This window comes from Euleptes europaea, chromosome 6 (genome assembly GCF_029931775.1).
Source record: "Euleptes europaea isolate rEulEur1 chromosome 6, rEulEur1.hap1, whole genome shotgun sequence".
NCBI classification, from domain to species: Eukaryota; Metazoa; Chordata; class Lepidosauria; order Squamata; family Sphaerodactylidae; genus Euleptes; species Euleptes europaea.
In genome coordinates this window covers 107,798,148-107,816,224 of record NC_079317.1, presented here as the reverse complement: position 1 = coordinate 107,816,224, position 18,077 = coordinate 107,798,148, and the positions used below count along the sequence as shown (strand labels likewise).

The 18,077-nt window shown below is 47.2% G+C and overlaps 1 protein-coding gene across 1 annotated transcript in view; it reads left to right on the top strand.

Moving 5' to 3' along the window:
* LOC130479650 (sterol 26-hydroxylase, mitochondrial) overlaps positions 1–5,527 on the top strand; it is a 48,028-nt gene extending 42,501 nt beyond the window's left edge. Inside the window, exons 6-9 of the mRNA XM_056852043.1 lie at positions 331–497; positions 680–761; positions 4,270–4,473; positions 5,414–5,527. Of these exons, the coding sequence (XP_056708021.1) occupies positions 331–497; positions 680–761; positions 4,270–4,473; positions 5,414–5,527 (567 nt within the window). The remainder of the gene's footprint in view (positions 1–330; positions 498–679; positions 762–4,269; positions 4,474–5,413) is intronic.
* The last annotated feature ends 12,550 nt before the right edge of the window (positions 5,528–18,077 follow it).

Here is an 18,077-nt window from a genome sequence, read left to right as displayed (position 1 = left end):
TCTTAATTCAAGGAAAATGCACAAATATAGTTTCAGAGGGTGGCCATGTTGATCTGTAGTAGAACAGGTAGATTCAAGTCCAGGTAGCACCTGAAAGAACAACAAGTGTTTCAGGGTATAAGATACAAGGTGTGGGAAAAGATACCAAGCTACAAAGAGCTGCACGTTCTCATAGTATGGTTTTTGGGGCGATGGATGGTTGCGGATAGGGCAGTCATTGGGTCAGGTCCTTGAAGGTTGACCATCTGTTGTACACCTGTCAGTTACCAGATCTTGCCTACAGATGCTGCCTAGAAGTACTATCATCACCATCTTGCTTTGCCTTCTCAGACATCCAATACCCTCTCATGGGCCATGTACCACCTAGCCCAGGACCTAAAGATCCAGGAAGCTTTGTACCAGGAGATTACCAATGTGGTGCCCAAAGACCAGATCCCTAATGCCAAAGATATCACCAAGATGCCACTGCTAAAGGCCGTAATCAAGGAGACTCTCCGGTAAGAACTTCCTTCATTGTTTGAAGGAGCAGAACCTCAAGCTGAGAGCCTGGTGGCTCTTGTGATGTCCCCCTCAAACCACCACCACCTTGAGAAAGCTGTTACATCCATCTCTATTGTGCTCCACTGCTTCTGGAGAAGCTCCTTTCTATATCAGTGCCCCCTCCATTGATTCCCTCCAGGCTGTATCCTGTGGTCCCCACCAATGCCCGAATGACTACGGAGAAGGATGTGGTTGTCGGAGGGTACAAGTTTCCAAAAGATGTGAGTAGAAAAATATTCCTGATCTTGTAATTCAGACATTTGTTGGTGCCCTAGGCTCAGTAATCGGAAACGAATGGGAATTAAAAGGGAGTCGCTGGATTTTTCATATGGCCATACTGAAGAAAGAGAAACATGGTGGGGTGGGACTATTAGGGTTGAGATAGATTAGCGCTGCAAGTATGTATTTTAAAATTTTCAACCACTCTGTTTTTATAAAAAATATGTTGGAGGCTGCTTATCTAAACACAAAACATTTAATTAAACAATAGAACATCACAATAAGAATGTTACAAATACAAAACATAACAAAATATTGTCGAAGGCTTTCACGGTCAGAGTTCATTGGTTCTTGTAGGTTATCCGGGCTGTGTAACCGTGGTCTTGGTATTTTCTTTCCTGACGTTTCGCCAGCAGCTGTGGCAGGCATCTTCAGAGGAGTAACACTGAAGGACACCCTTCAGTGTTACTCCTCTGAAGATGCCTGCCACAGCTGCTGGCGAAACGTCAGGAAAGGAAATACCAAGACCACGGTCACACAGCCCGGATAACCTACAAGAACCAACAAAACATAACTTTAGGCAGATTACAATTTATCTTTGATGCTGGTTGTAAAATAGCAGTCAAGAAGCAGAGAAATCGTTTACAACATAGAACGACCAAGAGAGTAAAAGCAAGACACAGCTGTTAAATGCTTCACATGGGGACAGATTGCCTAAACGCTTGGGAAAATAAAAACATTTCTGCCTGGCACCAGAAAGATTGCAAATCTGGCACCAGCATGAGCTGCTTTGTGAGACAGGATTTCAAAGTCTTAGAAGCACAACAAAAAGAAGGTCTGCCTATTATTTACACACACCTAGCCTCAATCAATGGGAGCACAGAGCAGAGTGTTGGAGCAAAACATAACTGGTAGTTTTCATATAAAAGAAAGTGGTCCTTAAGTTATCCCTATCCCAGACCATGTAGGGGTTTATGTAGGAGCTTATCAGAACTTTGAATTGCACTCAAAAGCAAACAAGGCAGCCATTGAAGGTCTTAAAAACCCACAAGACGCAGTCCATACAGGCTGCCATCTGTTGTCAGTCTAGCGGCTATATTTCCGACTACTTGAAGCTTTTAAACAGTATTCAAAGGCAGCCCCTCATGAAGCACATTGTCGGCATACAACCTGGTCATAACAACAGCATGGATGATTGTTTTAATTTTTTTTCTTCATTTATTTTATTTTATAAAATTTATATCCTGTCTTTCTTCTCTCATAAGGACCATCATGTCAGCTAACAAATTAAGATATACATAATAAAATGACATTTTTAAACCATTAAAACCAACAAAAAACCCACACATCATTAAAAATTACAAAGAGAACTAAAATACTTACAAAAATGTAAAAACAACAATTAAAACATTGATCAGGAAGGAGGGATCACTGAGGGAAAGGCCACAGCTCATGCACCAGCCGAATATGCAGGAAGCCCATTCCTGAAGGGGAAAAGTCGTGGGGCACCCAGGAATGGCGCAGAGCCACGGTGGCCCCCCTGATAGGTTTGCTGCTGGGTGCAGCAAGCTGAAAATGGTATTTTAAAGAAAACCCAGTAGTCTACACCTGCCTGCCTTTTTGCAGGCGTCACTCTGCACCTGCAAACGGGGGTGTTCCTAGGCCGAAAGGGCTTTGCAAGCCGCCTAAAGACAGCTCCACCCCTGGGAATGCCCCTTCAGCACTGGCGCGAGCCCTTGCATCGGAGATACGCTGCTGGTGAGGCTGTGTCAGCACCCATGGCTCGCTCTGCCGCACATCTCCCCTGCAGCAGCATAGGTTCCCCTGCGCCAGCGTCCATGCCAGTTTGGACAGTGTAAGTGGCACACCGCCGTGCAGGTCCCACTGCCTCCTCACTCATTTTTGCCCCCCCCTTTCAGGATTGCACAGTTAGTGCTACAGGGGAGATCTGTAAACACAGGTCAAGCCACACCTCTAAACCGTGAATCTGCTCCGTAATCCAGAACAGGCTGACTCCACACATTTCAGTTCACCTTGTCAACCTTATTATCAGTTTCTTGGACGTCATCCAGGTCATTACCAACTCCAGATGCTTCAGAAGGTTCACTGAGCTGATTCAGTTGAAAAAGAGAAGGAAAACTGATTGTCATCTACGTACTTATAATACCTGAATCTCTAAACAACCTCTCTTAGTGGTTTCGTACAGATGTTTATTTATTTATTTTTACTCATTTACACTATTTATAGTCCACCTTTCTCACTTGGATTCGAGGTCAATTGACCTCGAGAGAGTCAATACAATCAACAGTGTGGGACATCAGCGTGTCATTTCACTCTGGCATTTCAGCAAAATGTTTCCCCAGCAACACACTGACATCTTTTGGGCCCACAGGGACTAATGTCAGTGCATCGGGACACTGCCAACGTCCTCCCCGGTTTCCTTCCCTTTTTCTCTCTCACCAGCCAGCTGAGTGGCGACAGGGAAGTTCCTGCTGGTGGCAGGGGATGCGCCACCAGCAGGGGCTTGGCAAGCTAAGAAGAAGAGTTGGTTTTCATATGCCAACTTTCTCCACCACTTAAGGAAGACTCAAACCGGCTTACAATCATCTTCCCTTCCCCTCCCCACAACAGACACCGTGTGAGGTAGGTAGGGCTGAGAAAGTGTAACTGACCCAAGGTCACCCAGCTGGCTTCGTGTGTAGGAGTGGGGAAACAAATCCAGTTCACCGAATTAGCATCTGCCGCTCATGTGGAGGAGTGGGGAATCAAACCCGGTTCTCCAGATCAGACTCCACCGCTCTTAACCACTACACCATGCTGGCTCTCTATTTGTGCGTGCAGGTCTCATGATCCCCAGCATAGCATTTTTGATAGTCAAAGGGGACCTGCCTCCTTGCTTATATTTATTTTTTATTTATATCCCACTTTTCTCCCTGATCAGGGACTCAGAGCAGCTTTTCACATTGTTCCCCTCTGTTCCACTTAGTCATTGTGAGGGTGGGTTAGGCTGAGTGGTTGTGACGGGCTCAAGGTCACCTGGCAGGCTTCCATGGCTGAATGAGAGATTCAAACCGGGTCATCCCAGGTCTTACCCCAACACTCTGTCCACTAGGCCACTGGTGGAAAAGCTTGTTGGATCCAACATAGTGTTTCATCCAAGAAAGGCTGGAGTTGTGTTGGCCGCCACCCACTCGAGCACCTTGCCCAAATGAGACAGCTGCAACTGGCCGATAAATGTTTACATCTTGTGAGTCTAAGTAGGGAGGAATCTTACAACCAGTTCCTTCAAGGGGAGCTGAGTTGAGTAGTGTCATGCTGGAAGATGTCCCAGTTGAGTATTGGCAGAGACGATTGGCATTAATATAAAGTTGGCTTTCCTGAGACAATTGTGTCTCTGCTGCTACCACCCCCTCCAAAACGTTGCTTGGGGGAAGCTTGCATGGAAGGGCAAAGATTCATCTTCATGGTTGAAGTCTGTTCCTAACTCTCTTTGTTTCCCACTGGGCCCAGACCCTGTTTGTGCTTGCTCACTATGCTCTCTCACATGATGAGACCTACTTCCCCGAGCCAGAACGTTTTCTACCACTCCGCTGGCTGCGAGAGCAGAAAGAATCAGCTCCCCACCCCTTCAGCTCCATTCCCTTTGGCTACGGGGTGCGTGCCTGTGTGGGGCGTCGCATTGCTGAGCTTGAGATGCATCTAGCTCTTGCCAGGGTAAGTGCTTCTTTATGTCAACTGAAATGGTTTGCTGACCTCCTCTATCTGCAGAATGAAGGTGCATTCTCAGACTGGAGAAGATCAGCAAAAGGTCTACCCACAGCAAATTTAGTGGGTGATGCATACATTTCTTGCTGGAAATGCATTGCATCGTATGCTTTAAAAACCTGAAAACCAAGAAAATTAAAACATTAAGATTGTTAAGAGTTTTTGCTGAATTCACAGTTGTGCCTATTTAATCTGTTTGTGAACTATCTCCAAAACCAGGAGAGTGCAGGATACAAACACTTTAGATAGAAAAACAGATAGCTTCCAAACACTCTGCAAAAGGTGGAAGATAGGAAGTAGAGAGGGAAATAAAAAATCTTGACCAGACAGATTTGGAAATTCTGTGATACGGCCTCTTTGACATTCAGCACAGCTGCACAGCTTTTCACTGAAAAGGACTCCTGTGGAAACCTACCTTGAAAGCTTGATTGTAGCAGAAAGGCAGAGTACAGAGTACCACAAATATAGTGTCATTGTGGGGCAAGTCATCACCCTTTTCACCTTGGATAACTCAAAAGGTTTCAACCAGCAAGGCAGCCATATTAATGGCAAGGCTATGATCCATCTCAAGGAGATTTTGGGGAAAACAGAGGTCATTACAATTATTGGGGTATCTGCTGATGGCTTTCACACATGCTGAATAATGCACTTTCAATCCATTTTCAACACACTTTAACAATCATTTCCAAGTGGATTTTGCCTTTCCACACAGTAAAATCCAGCTTCAAAGTACATTGAAAGTGGATTTGAAAGTGCATAATTCAGCATGTGTGAAAGTGCCCTTGGTTCTCTGGGGTAGAGGGTCTAACAGGCAATGATGGGAGAGTTAAAAGCATAGAATTCCATCCTAATAGAATGTATAACTCCCCCTCCCCTGTTTTCTTTCCAGATCATCCAGACGTTCTCAGTCAGGCCAGATCCAAATTGTGAAGTGGTGAAGCCCCTTGCCCGCATTGTGCTTGTGCCGGGCAAGCCCATTAACTTGAATGTCATTGACAGATAGTGTGCTCCAACTGACCTAGGGCTGCACTCTACACTCATCTGGACAGGCTGCAAAGATTCAAAGCTCGGGGGGGGGGGGAGAGAAGCTAGTGGGTCTCTCTATATCATCAGCACAGCCTACAAATTTTCCTCCATGAGCCCCTGCAGCCCTGAGCACCGTATTCTGCTCCTGCTTTTTGCCTGCAGTGTGGGTGTGGGTGTGTGCATGCACACGCGCAAAGAACAATGAGAATAGTGAGCATCCTTCTGAACAGATTGGCTTTCTGCTTCAGCACTTTCCCACTCACAGAGCTCCCATGTGCGAGAACAAAAGCTTGGGTCCTCAAACTGCACTTAAAATGCCTCCTTCCTATCCCTCCAGCCTCCTGCCTGAGTACCTGGTGTACCTGTACATCAGGGGTGGGGAACCTTTTTTCTGCCAAGGGCCATTTGGATACTTATAACATCATTTGCGGGCCATACAAATTTATCAACTTAAAAATTAGCCAACCAATATGTTTCTCCATGGCCCGGGTGGGAAAGGGTTAACACAGTTTCTTGGGCGGTCCTAGCAGCTCCATAGCTAACGACTCTTCTGCAAGGGGGGAAAAGACTCCTTTTCTCAGCAAAACAAACTCACATCTGCCTTGAATAGAGGCTATTCCTGTCCGCGGGAGGGGGCTGATCGCCAGTCTTAGATCCTTCTGATCTAGAGATCTGCCAGGACCTATGAAGGGCCAGACCAAATGACTTCGCGGGCCTTAAACGGCCCCCGAGCCTGACATTCCCCACCCCTGCTGTACATGCAGGTATAATAACAGCCAAGATTGAACATTGCATACCTTCAGCATTTGAAAGGTAGTTTTGGAAATGTGCACTTCCACGTGTAAAATAAATGAGTTAATAAGAAGGTTTTCCTAGTGCTTCACATGCTCTTGACTTTCATTAGCACAAGTTCCCATGAGCCCTATAAAGTGATATCTCTCCTATATGTAATGAACAAAAAGAGAAAAGCAGCCCTGCTGCTGATTGATTTTTCACCTGTTAGAATATATCTTGACTGCAGGAGAAGGACACATCCTCCAAAGAAATAATATAAATGAAATAAAGCATTCATACAGCGAATGTCCAGTTTGTGTGTATGTGTTGTTGCTTGCATTTGTATTCTACCTACCTTCCATCCTGAATGCAAAGAATCACCCCAGCAGTCTCCCATCATAGCCCAAAGTGACTGCTGTTCTATACAGTTCCTCCCTTTGAAATCAATTGCACTGCAAGTCTTGCTTAGATGGCTGGAACACGTACCTTCCGGCCATGTGTCACACTGAAAGAGAAAAGAGCAGAACAGCAAAGCCTCCTACAATTTGCAGAGAAACAAATTCTGTAACCCTTCTGTGTGTGTGTGTGTGTGTTAAGTGCCATCAAGTCGCTTCCGACTCATGGCGACCCTATGAATGAAAGTCCTCCAAAATGTTCTACAACCTATTTATTTTTTATCTAATGTACAGTGTATCTGTAGCAACTTCTGGAAACAGGATGCCAACGTTTATCTACCTGGGAGATGTACCTTTTACCCAGGAAGCACTGCATTTAAACCTTTTCGGGGCATATAATAGCAGTAAAATATTATCAGCTGCAGATTGTAGCAGATCTTGCCTCTGCTGAAGGCACAGCAGCAGGGGTGGTTGAAAACCTGGCAGCCCTCTGCTCAGGCACACATATTAGTGTTGATCCAGGAGGACTGATGCCAGCTGTTGAAAATAAGTGCTCAGGTGGAGGCCGGACACATTGGGCTCCGGGGCCCAAGTGGCTACTAGACCTCTTTCATTGTACTTTCAAAGCAAGTTACTGTGAATTTGGCACAGATGATTGACATCCTCTCCCTGATGTTTCCCACTCATACCCACTTTGGACACATTTGACTCCCATTGGCTTAGTTTTCCAGCTGGCAAGGTGGGCTAGCAAGTTTGTTGCATGAGAGAGCCCCAGGACTGGGCCATGCAACAAAACCCTACTGAAGTTTCAAGGCCCAGCAAGAAAGGAGCATCTCCCTTCCTTGAGGGACTAGGAGCTATGAGCTATGAAACTTTGAGCCAATTCATCGTGGATTTTTTGTACTCAGGTATCCATATGGCTCAGACCTCGGCTTTTGAGTATTACACAGACAAAAATCTAAAGGGAACAGTAACCCAACTGGACTGGTTTTAAGAGTCATTAGTGGGCACAGTGGCATATTAGTTGTACTTGAAGCATCTCAAAGTGAAAAGGGGCAGGTCTCAACTATCCTGTCCTACCATGAGTGTCTTTATTGGAGAGGTTCCCTATGGATAAGCGTGCATCTCTTTTCCTCTTACTGGATTAAAGGTAAAGGTAGTCCCCTGGGCTAGCACCGGGTCATTACTGACCCATGGGGGTGATGTCACATCACGACATTTATGGGGTGGTTTGCCATGGCCTTCCCCAGTCATCTTCCCTTTACCCCCAGCAAGCTGGGCACTCATTTTACTGACCTCGGAAGGATGGAAGGCTGAGTCAGCCTTGATCAGCGACCTGAAACCAATTTCTGTCAGGATCGAACTCAAGTTGTGAGCAGAGCTTTTGACTGCAGTACTGCCGCTTACCACTCTGCGCCACAGGGCTCCTCTTGCTGGATTAGGATAATCTAAAACTACTCACAGTATGGTAACATGAAAAAAATTCAGAGTACTAGTAGCCTGATGTACAAAAAATGCTCCATATAGGTAAAATTTAAGTGGCTAGAAGTATAATTAATAGGAGCCCCATGGCGCAGAGTGGTAAACTGCAGTACTGCAGTCCAAGCTCTGCTCACGACCTGAGTTCGATCCCGATGGAAGTCGGTTTCAGGTAGCCGGCTCAAGGTTGACTCAGCCTTCCATCCTTTTAAGGTCGGGAAAATAAGTACCCAGATTGCTCGGGGTAAAGTGTAGATGACTGGGGAAAGCAATGGCAAAAAAAAACACCCCATAAATATAAGTCTGCCTAGTAACTGTTGTGATGTCACATCATCCCATGGATCAGTAATGACCTGGTGCTTCCACCTTTACCTAGAAGGAGAATTAGCAACTCTGGAAAGGCTCATATGTCAATAGCAGCAATTCAGTCAGTGAAGTTTGCCCAACCATTTTATCCCATTGTGAACAAAAAGATTCTCCTTGTTAAAAACTCTTGTTATTCATGCAGTTGTTTAAAGTATATAAGGCATGTTTGAAGGGGGGACTGGCAGCTCTAGAGATGGGGAAGAAGACTGCACATTGTTCCTCACAATTAACACTTTTAGTAATCCAGTAATCTTTAATGTAGTAATCTAGTAATCTTTAGTAATTGACACCAAGTAATCTAAAAAGTAGTCTTATTAATTTTCCTTAATGTATACAACAACCTTGTGAAGTAGATTCTTAGTATCCCAATTTTAGCGATGATCTGGGGCCGACAAAGAATAAACTTCCAAAAGCTGTCCAACCCAGGTCTGTGTCTAAGAGTTTAGCCTAGTAGATCAGTAGTTCTCAAACATAAAAGCCTTTGTGAGCAATGATTGCCAATTTGTGAGTTCGGCATACAGCACAACCACTCCTGACTGTTTCTTATAGTACTTAGTATTTGTATGGCACTTGTTAAACTTTAGAAGAATTTGAATGAAAAGGGCATCTATTCCAAAGGCAGGGTGGGAATAGCCTAACAAAGCTAGATCAGTGTGTAATGTATGTGAGTAGCTAAGATCGTAGCAGGGGAAAACCTAGGAGCTTGAGTCCCGGGCGAAGGCTCCTAAACCCTGCTCGCGCTGTTGGCCAAGCCAACGCATCCCATTGGCCCTAAGCCAGGTCATTCCATTGGTGACCCAGGGGTTGTTTTCCCCCTATCACGGATCAGGGGGGCAGCCACCAGGGGCCAGGGGAGCATTTAAGCAGGGCCTGGTTGTACAGTTCTCAGTTCTGTACTTCACTACAATAAAGTGTTGTTGTTGGAACTCCTTCTCGTCCCCTGAGAACTCGTCCTCTAGGAGCCTTCGGCCGGGACTCAAGCTCCTAGGTTTTCCCCTGCTACGATCTTAGCTATTCACATACATTACACCCCTCCCCCATAAGTCTGAACACTCACGAGCACACAGTCTTTCAGGTGGCTGGGTCGTGTTCGTATCCGCTGCGACCTACGTGGTGCCACAACTGGCAAAGCGGGTGCTGGGGCCGCGTCTGTGGCAGCGGTATGCTCGGGTTCGCTTGTAGGGGGAGCGGCGTCTGACAGTTCTTCTTGAGTGCCAGCTGACAGGCGCTCCTCACTTTGCTCGCTCTCCGCTGGTGCGACTTGCTCCAGAACTCTGGGGAACTCAGGAGCTTCCGCGGTAGCGGCGATGTTGGGCGCGTCAGCTGGTTGGTGGCGCAGCTGATCGATGTGTTACCGGAGGACGCGACCCTCGGGGGTGGCAACCCGGTAGGATACTGGGCTGGTTGCGTCTTGAACGGTAGCCGGAATCCAGGCTGGGCCCATTCCGTAGTTTCGGGCATAGACAGGAGCATCCTGCTCTACGACCCGTGGGGCAGCAGGGTCTTCTCTGTGGCGAGGGCGCTCTGGCGCAAGGTTGGGGTGTAGCTAGTCGAGTGGCTTTTTCGGCCGGCACCCCACGAGGAGCTCTGCGGGGCTTTTGCCGGTTGCAGAGTTGGGCGTGGTGTGCTGGTACAGGAGGAATTCTGCCAGCCCTCTGTCCCAGTCGTTGCGCTTGATGCATCTCATCGCTTCCTTGGTCGTTTGGACCATTCGCTCCGCCTGTCCGTTGGTGGTGGGGTGGAACGGGGCCGAGGTCGTGTGGCGGATTCCATTCTTGGTCAAGAACTCTTGGAATTTCGCGGACGTAAATTGGGCCCCGCTGTTGGAGACCATTGTGTCTGGCAAGCCGTGAGTGGCAAAAATCTTTCGCAGCTCCCAAACCACCACTCGCGACATCATGGCGCCGACATCGGTGACCTCCAGCCACTTGGAGTAGGAGTCCATGACAATCAGGAATGTCTTGCCCTGGAACGGGCCCGCAAAGTCTATGTGGACCAGGGTGTGTGGGTGGACTCCCAGTGGTGGGTAGGGGCTCGCGGCATCTCGGGGAGTGACTCTTGGCATGGCTGGCAACGGCTCACCCACTCCTCTACAGCCGCATCTATGCCCGGCCACCAAACGTAGCTCCTAGCCAGGGCTTTCATACGCACAATACCTGGGTGGCAGGCATGCAGAGCCTCCAGGACCTTGGTGTGCAGTTTGGCTGGAACCACGACGCAGTTCCCCCAGAGCAGACACCCCTTATTAAGCGAGAGTTCGTGCTGTCGCATGGAAAAAGGCTTGAATTCGCCATCCAGCCTGGCGGCCGGCCACCCCTTCCCCACCCAGTTCAAAACACGGGCGAGGGTGCGGTCCTTTGCAGTGTGAGCCGCAATGTCCGAGGCATGCAGCGGCGGTTCCGGCAGGGTCTCCAGCAGCATGACGTCGTAGGCCAGGAACGGATCCAGACCGGAGTCCTCGAGCGGCAGGCGTCTGAGAGCGTCCACGTTCGCAATGCTGGTTCCAGGGCGATGCAGCAGCCTGAAGTCATAGGCGTTGAGAAAGATCGACCACCGGAGCATGCGGGGGGACAGGATTTGTGGCGTCTGGTGATCCGGCACGAACAGCCTCAAGAGAGGCTTGTGTGCTCGTGAGTGTTCGGACTTAGGGGGGAGGGGTGTAATGTATGTGAGTAGCTAAGATCGTAGCAGGGGAAATCCTAGGAGCTTGAGTCCTGGGAGAAGGCTCCTAAACCCTGCTCGCGCTATTGGCCAAGCCAACGCATCCCATTGGCCCTAAGCCGGGTCATGCCATTGGTGACCCGGGGGTTGTTTTTCCTTTATCACGGATCGGGGAGGAGTGGCCACCAGGGGCCAGGGGAGCATTTAAGCAAGGCCTGGTTGTACAGTTCTCAGTTCTGTACTTCACTACAATAAAGCGTTGTTGTTGGAACTCCGTTTCATCCTCATGTGTCCTCCCCACGCGGACTTAACACAGTGGATAGTAAGTAACTGAAGGGACAGCCAGTGTCAATACCATGTTGGCTGCAAGGTGGAGACTGTTAATTACTGGGCATCTTTCTGGAGACGCCATGGCTGCTCAGCCTAACCTACCCCATAGGATTGTTGTGAAACAAAGTGGAATGACCCAACAAGTATCATTTTAAGATCATCTGAGAAAACATGAGTCACTACTGTGCTAATTTGTCAACAGTGGTTTAGAGCAGGATGAGGAAATCTTGGTAGTTCTTTGCTTGCCCCACAAACGCATGAACTGGCTTCAGTCCAGTACCCGGCCTTAGAGGTGCTCAGACAGAAGAGGTTTGTGTTCAAGAGAGTTATGTTCAAGAGAGTTTTCTTGAAAGGCCTGCGTGCCTTCATGAAATCAGCAATAGGATAGAAAGAACTTCAGCCTCAGAACCTGTTAAAGGCAGAGGAGCCATTGCCTCTGCAAAACCACTGTCTGCCCGGGCAGAAAGGCTGAAGAATTAACTGAGGGTGGTGGAAGAGTACCTCAGAGGGAAGGGGGGGCAGGGCGCTGCAGAACGCTTTAAGCAGCCATTAAGGAGGACTACTGTTTTCGAGTTGTGCTCCTGCGCCTTTTAACAACAACAACATGTTAGGAAGATGTTGCACTGTTGTCATCAGGAAGAAATGTGATGAATGTTCACCAGTTGATTGTCTGCTTCAAACAAAACATCCTGCCACAACAAGGCTGCAGCCCTAATAATCATGAGAGCGACCCACTCCTCTCTGTTTGATTAAAAGGTAGTGTTCCAGTTTTTCCAAACAAGGCAAGCATTGCCTTTCCCTTTAGTACCTCAGTCCCGATCCCCTGGGCGCCAAAGAAGACAGAGCTGAAGCAACTCAAAATGGAAACCACCTCCTGTGCCTCGACTTTCCTTGGTTTAGGGAAGGGGTGGGGAACGTCAGGCCCAGGGGCCGTTTAAGGCCCGCGAAATCATTTGGTCTGGCCCTTTGTGGGTCCTGGCAGATCTCTAGCTCAGAAGTATCTAAGACTGGTGATCCGCCCCCTCCCATGGACAGGAATAGCCTCTATTCAAGGCAGATGTGAGGGGTTTTTTTCTGAGAAAAGGAACCTTTTTCCCCCTTGCAGAAGAGTCGTTAGCTATGGAGCTGCTAGGACCGCCCAAGAAACTGTGTTAACCCTTTCCCACCCGAGCTATGGAGAAATGTATTCTCTCTGTACTACAAGAGGGCTGGGGGCAGAAGTGGCGACAATGGAGGGGCTAAAGGGGGCAGGGCCAGAATGCACGGGAGGGGGGCGAGTTTTTAGCCAGGGTGTCCTCATTTCATCCCTGCAGGTGGAGGTAGCAGGTGCCGGCTGTAGAATCAGGCCCCAACCACGCAGAGCAGGAGCAACTCCGGCGTACAGCTGGACAGCTATGCCCGGCTGGTGCAACAGACCATCCTGTGCCACCAGGTGGGCAAGTGTGCCACTGGTTGGATGCCTGCCTGCTTGCCTGCACGGGGGGGGGGTCATCTGGGGCAGCTGTCTGCTTGAGGCTTGGTTGGCTAATTTTTAAGTTGATAATTTTGTATGGCCTGCGAATGATGTTATAAATATCCAAATGGCCCTTGGAGAAAAAAGGTTCCCCACCCCTGGTTTAGGGGGACAGGGTCACAGCCGGAATGGGCATTAAACAAATGATAGTTCTGCAAAAAACAGTGGCATGCATTGCAGATACGCCAGAACAATATTTTAGAAATCAGAACGTGGAGAGAGTGCGCATTTATTAACCCTTTCCAGGCCAAAATGCCTCCGGAATGGCCTGGAACAGGCATTAAACAACAGGCATTAAACATTAAATAGAGGAGATGCTTATTAAATTTGCAGATGATACTAAATTGGGAGGGGTAGCAAATACGGTAGAAGACAGAGCCAGAATACAGGATGATCTTGACAGGCTGGAGAATTGGGCTAAAACCAATAAAATGCATTTCAACCGAGATAAATGTAAAGTTCTGCATTTAGGTAGGAAAAATCATATTCATAATTATAGGATGCAGGAGACTTGTCTGAGCAGTAGTGTGTGCAAAAAGGATCTTGGGGTCTTAGTAGACCAAACACTGAACATGAGTCAGCAGTGTGATGTGGTAGCTAAAAAGGCAAATGCAGTCTTGGGCTGCATCAACAGTAGTGTCCAGATCATGCGAAGTGATGGAATCGCTCTGCTCTGGTTAGACCACACCTAGAGTATTTTGTTCAGTTTTGGGCACCGTAAATTAAGAAGGATGTAGACAAGCTGGAATGTGTCCAGAGGAGGGCAACAAAGATGATGAGGGGTCTGGAGACCAAGTCCTATGAGGAAAGGTTGAAGGATAGGGTTGCCAACTGCCAGGTAGTGGAAGAATTCAAAAAAAGGTACAAGCTGAAATAAAGCCCAATAAGGCAAGTATAGCACAAGTTGTAGAAATGCTAACTAGAAGTATATTTAGGAGGAAAACCTCCTTACAGAAAAGAGCAGCAACCGGACAAGTCCGGAAAATAATTACGATGCAGAAAATACAAAACGAGGCGCAAAGCCCTACAATATAATATATACATCCAAACAGCAGGTAAGAATATCAAAAAGCAACGGAAAAAGATGAGACACAATGGGCTTCCGGTAAAGTTCCCATTTCAAAGATTTTTTCAAGCTTCAGGTGGGTTCCGTATGCTTGTAATAATCTGAAGGATAAGAAGACAAACTGATACCACAGGCATGCATACAATTATATCACAATACAAAATACATTCATTTAACCGTTCACTATAGATATAAACATATAGTACTTACCATTCATAGATTAAGACATGTAATCTTCCATAGTGTTTGGACGGCTGGCTAAGACGTCTAAAGTGTTTAGTGCTAAAGGCAATTTAAGCTCCACTAGTAAATGGATATACCGCAAATCTCTCAAAAACTGTTACCGTATAACATTGAGTTAAAGTGCATTATTTTATACAGGAAACTGTATTTATACAGGAAACTGGATAAATCCATATTTGAGTTCAATCCATTTGGTATTAGAGTATCAAAAAGGAAAATAAAGTGTGACTCTTGTTGTGACATTAATCGGTCTACATCTTGATTTAAACTGCCAAACTACAAAGAATTGGATGTCCAAGTCCTGATGCTTCATTTCCTTGTAGTGCGCCGTGAGCAGCGCCTCCATATTGGAATTCCTAATGCGGGATCTGTGTTCCCCAATTCTAAGTTTAATAGCTCTCCTCGTCTTTCCTACGTACAAAAGTCTGTACAGGCAACTGATTAAATAAATAATGTATTTGCTGTTACAGTTACTAAAGTGTTGAAGTTAATCCATGTTAAGAATTCTGGAAATTTATCAGCAGGCTGAAATAAACAAAAAATATCATCAATAAAACGTTTGAACAGATCACCTGGAGAAAAATGGCCGCTTTGGCAATTGAACTCTATGGCATTGAAGTCCCTCCCCTCCCCAAACCCCGCCCTCTTCGGGCTCCTCCCCCAAAATCTCCCGCCGTTGAGAAGAGCGACCTGGCAACCCTATTGAAGGAGCTGGGTATGTTTAGCCTGAAGAGGAGAAGACTGAGGGGTGATATGATAACGACCTTCAAGTACTTGAAGGGCTGTCATATAGAGGAGGGTGCCGAGTTGTTTTCTGTTGCCCCAGAAGTTCAGACCAGAACCAACAGGTTGAAATTAAATCAAGAGTTTCAGTCTAGACATTAGGAAGAATTTCCTCAGTGGAACAGGCTTCCTTGGGAGGTGGTGAGCTCTCCTTCCCTGGAGGTTTTTAAGCAGAGGCTAGATGGCCATCTGTCAGCAATGCTGATTCTGTGACCTTAGGCAGATGATGAGAAGGAGGGCATCTTGGCCATCTTCTGGTCACAGGGGGTATGGGGGGGAGGTAGTTGTGAATTTCCTGCATTGTGCAGGGGGTTGGACTAGATGACCCTGGTGGTCTCTTCAAATCTATGATTCTATGATTCTATTATTGTTAGCTGGTTAAATACTGCACCTAGTCTTGTGGAACTTTAACTAATTGACTGATGTGCAAGTGGTGGACCTGCAAAAACCCTTGAGGAGGGGGAATTCCTATTCTCCCCTTCCACAGGACCCCTGGCTCTGTGCTGTGTAGCCTCCAGCCAGTTGACCCCCATTAGGTTGAGGCCATGGCTTAAGCCCCAAGCTACCACTGGACAAAATATTGTTGAAGGCTTTCACGGTCAGAGTTCATTGGTTCTTGTAGGTTATCCGGGCTGTGTAACCGTAGTCTTGGAATTTTCTTTCCTGACGTTTCGCCAGCAGCTGTGGCAGGCATCTTCAGAGGAGTAACACTGAAGGACAGTGTCTCTCAGTGTCAAGTGTGTAGGGAGAGTCAGAGAGGGGTTCTCCCTACACACTTGACACTGAGAGACACTGTCCTTCAGTGTTACTCCTCTGAAGATGCCTGCCACAGCTGCTGGCGAAACGTCAGGAAAGAAAATACCAAGACCACGGTTACACAGCCCGGATAACCTACAAGAACCAATACCACTGGACAGTTGCGGGGGGGGGGGGGGCTTGGCACTGAAAACATGCCCAGAGGCACCTTCAGCCCTGACCCACCACAGAAGACCTGTTGCCTGCTACTTCCACCCAATCCTGTATTGTTCTCCCCTCCTGTTATCTGCCCACCCGTCCTTTCCACAGCCCTCTCTTAGGTCATCCCTACCTTTTCATAGGGATCTTTAGGTGTTAGGCAACCCAACATTTCAGACAGTTTTTGTGTGATTTTTGAGCAAGTGAAATGTTGATGGCGAATTTGGATGGACTGTAACCCCCATTTTTGGGAGGGAAGATGACATTTGATCTCATCAGATCTCAGAAGCTAAGGAGGGTTGGTACTTGGATGAGAGACCACCAAGAAAGACTTTGCAGAGGAAGGCAATGGCAGACCACCTCTGCTTCTCCCTTGCATTGAGCTCCTTGCTGGGATTCCCATAAATTTGCTGTGACTTGACAGCACTTTACACTCACATGCACAAGCCCCATTTTAAATCCCACTTTTCAGATTTTTCTGCAAACGGGTATTCCTAAAATTGGTAAATTACATCCCCAGCAGGTATGTTTCTAACTCCATGCCATGAAAACCTTCAACTGCCTAATTCTTTTATTAAAGGGACAAGACATTTTTTTTCCAGACCTGTTGGTAACCCTAGTTCTAGGCCACTTTATCAGATACATTAAGTGAACTTCCAGACAGCAGAATCATATGCACAGCATGTTTAAAGAATAGTTACCTGAGTAATCCTTTGCCTTTCAAATACGTTTGCATGCTACCAAAAATCCACATATGTGTCATATTAATAGAAAGAAGTATGAATGTACAATTTAACACACAAACACTACTCTTCATTCTTACAAAATATTAAAGATAAGCTTTTCTTTCTATTACAATTGCATAGCAAAATCAACAAAAATCTGACCACCACTAATTAAAATTTAAAATCAGTAATAAAAACTAACCACTGATAAATCAGCTAAAGTGACAACTAAGTGATCGAGTAGTTAAACCAGTTGGTGCAGGTAGCCCTAATCTTTGCCTGAATGTAGTGCTAATGCAAGCAAGGTGCAATCTTGTGGAACACCATAGCAGAAAGGCCAAGAGAGTGAGAAACAGCCACCAGCACCAATTCTGAAACCTACATGCAGGTAGGAATGCAACCACTAAAGTGTGGTGCCCCCCCCCCAGTCCAATTGCGCCCAACTGATCCAAAAACATGATGTGACCAACGGTATTACTGAAAGCCACTGAGAAGTTCAGAAGAACTGGTTTCCAAAAGATTGTTCTGGAGTGTCTGTAAGGCATGCCTCTGTTTTTTGCAGAACTATTATTTGTTGAATGCCCTTTCCGGGGTGTTCTGGAGGCATTTTGGCCTGGAAAGGGTTAATCAATGCACCCTCGCTCCGCGTTTTGATGTCTAAAGCATTGTTCTGGCGTATCTGCAACGCCTGCCGCTGCTTTTTGCGGAACTATCGTTTGTTTCATGCCCGTTCCGGGCCGCTCCGGCTTTTCCCTGGTCCCTGGCTTAGGGGCGCTTTGGTACTCGTCTCTAAACTTGGGTGGGGAGGAGGATTCCCTGGCGGGTGCGATTTAAAGAGCCCGCCAGCCCTTACCGTAGTTCCAGGATTTCGCTTTTTTGATTGGGCAGGAACACCTAGCTAAACCTTAGTGGGCGGGGCCTTTGCAGGGTTCCCGCCCCTCTTCCAATACAGGCCCAATGGGTTCAAGCCTTTTCTGGGAAAGGTGGCGCTTGGCAGGTAGGCAGCGAGGGGTAGTGGGCGGGTGAAGACCGGCAAGTGCTGCCGCTCGGACTTTCAGGTAGAGGGATGCATTGCGCGCAAATCGAGAAAGCGGGTTCGTGCATCTAAGCGTGTCCAGGCTGGTTTTGTAAGCGGAGGAGTGGGCTTCCACAGCAGAAGAGGCCCCTCTCCTTCTCTCAAGGGGTTTGAGTCTTTCTTCCGACGGCTTTTCTGCCAAGTCTGCTTCTACCTGGGCATT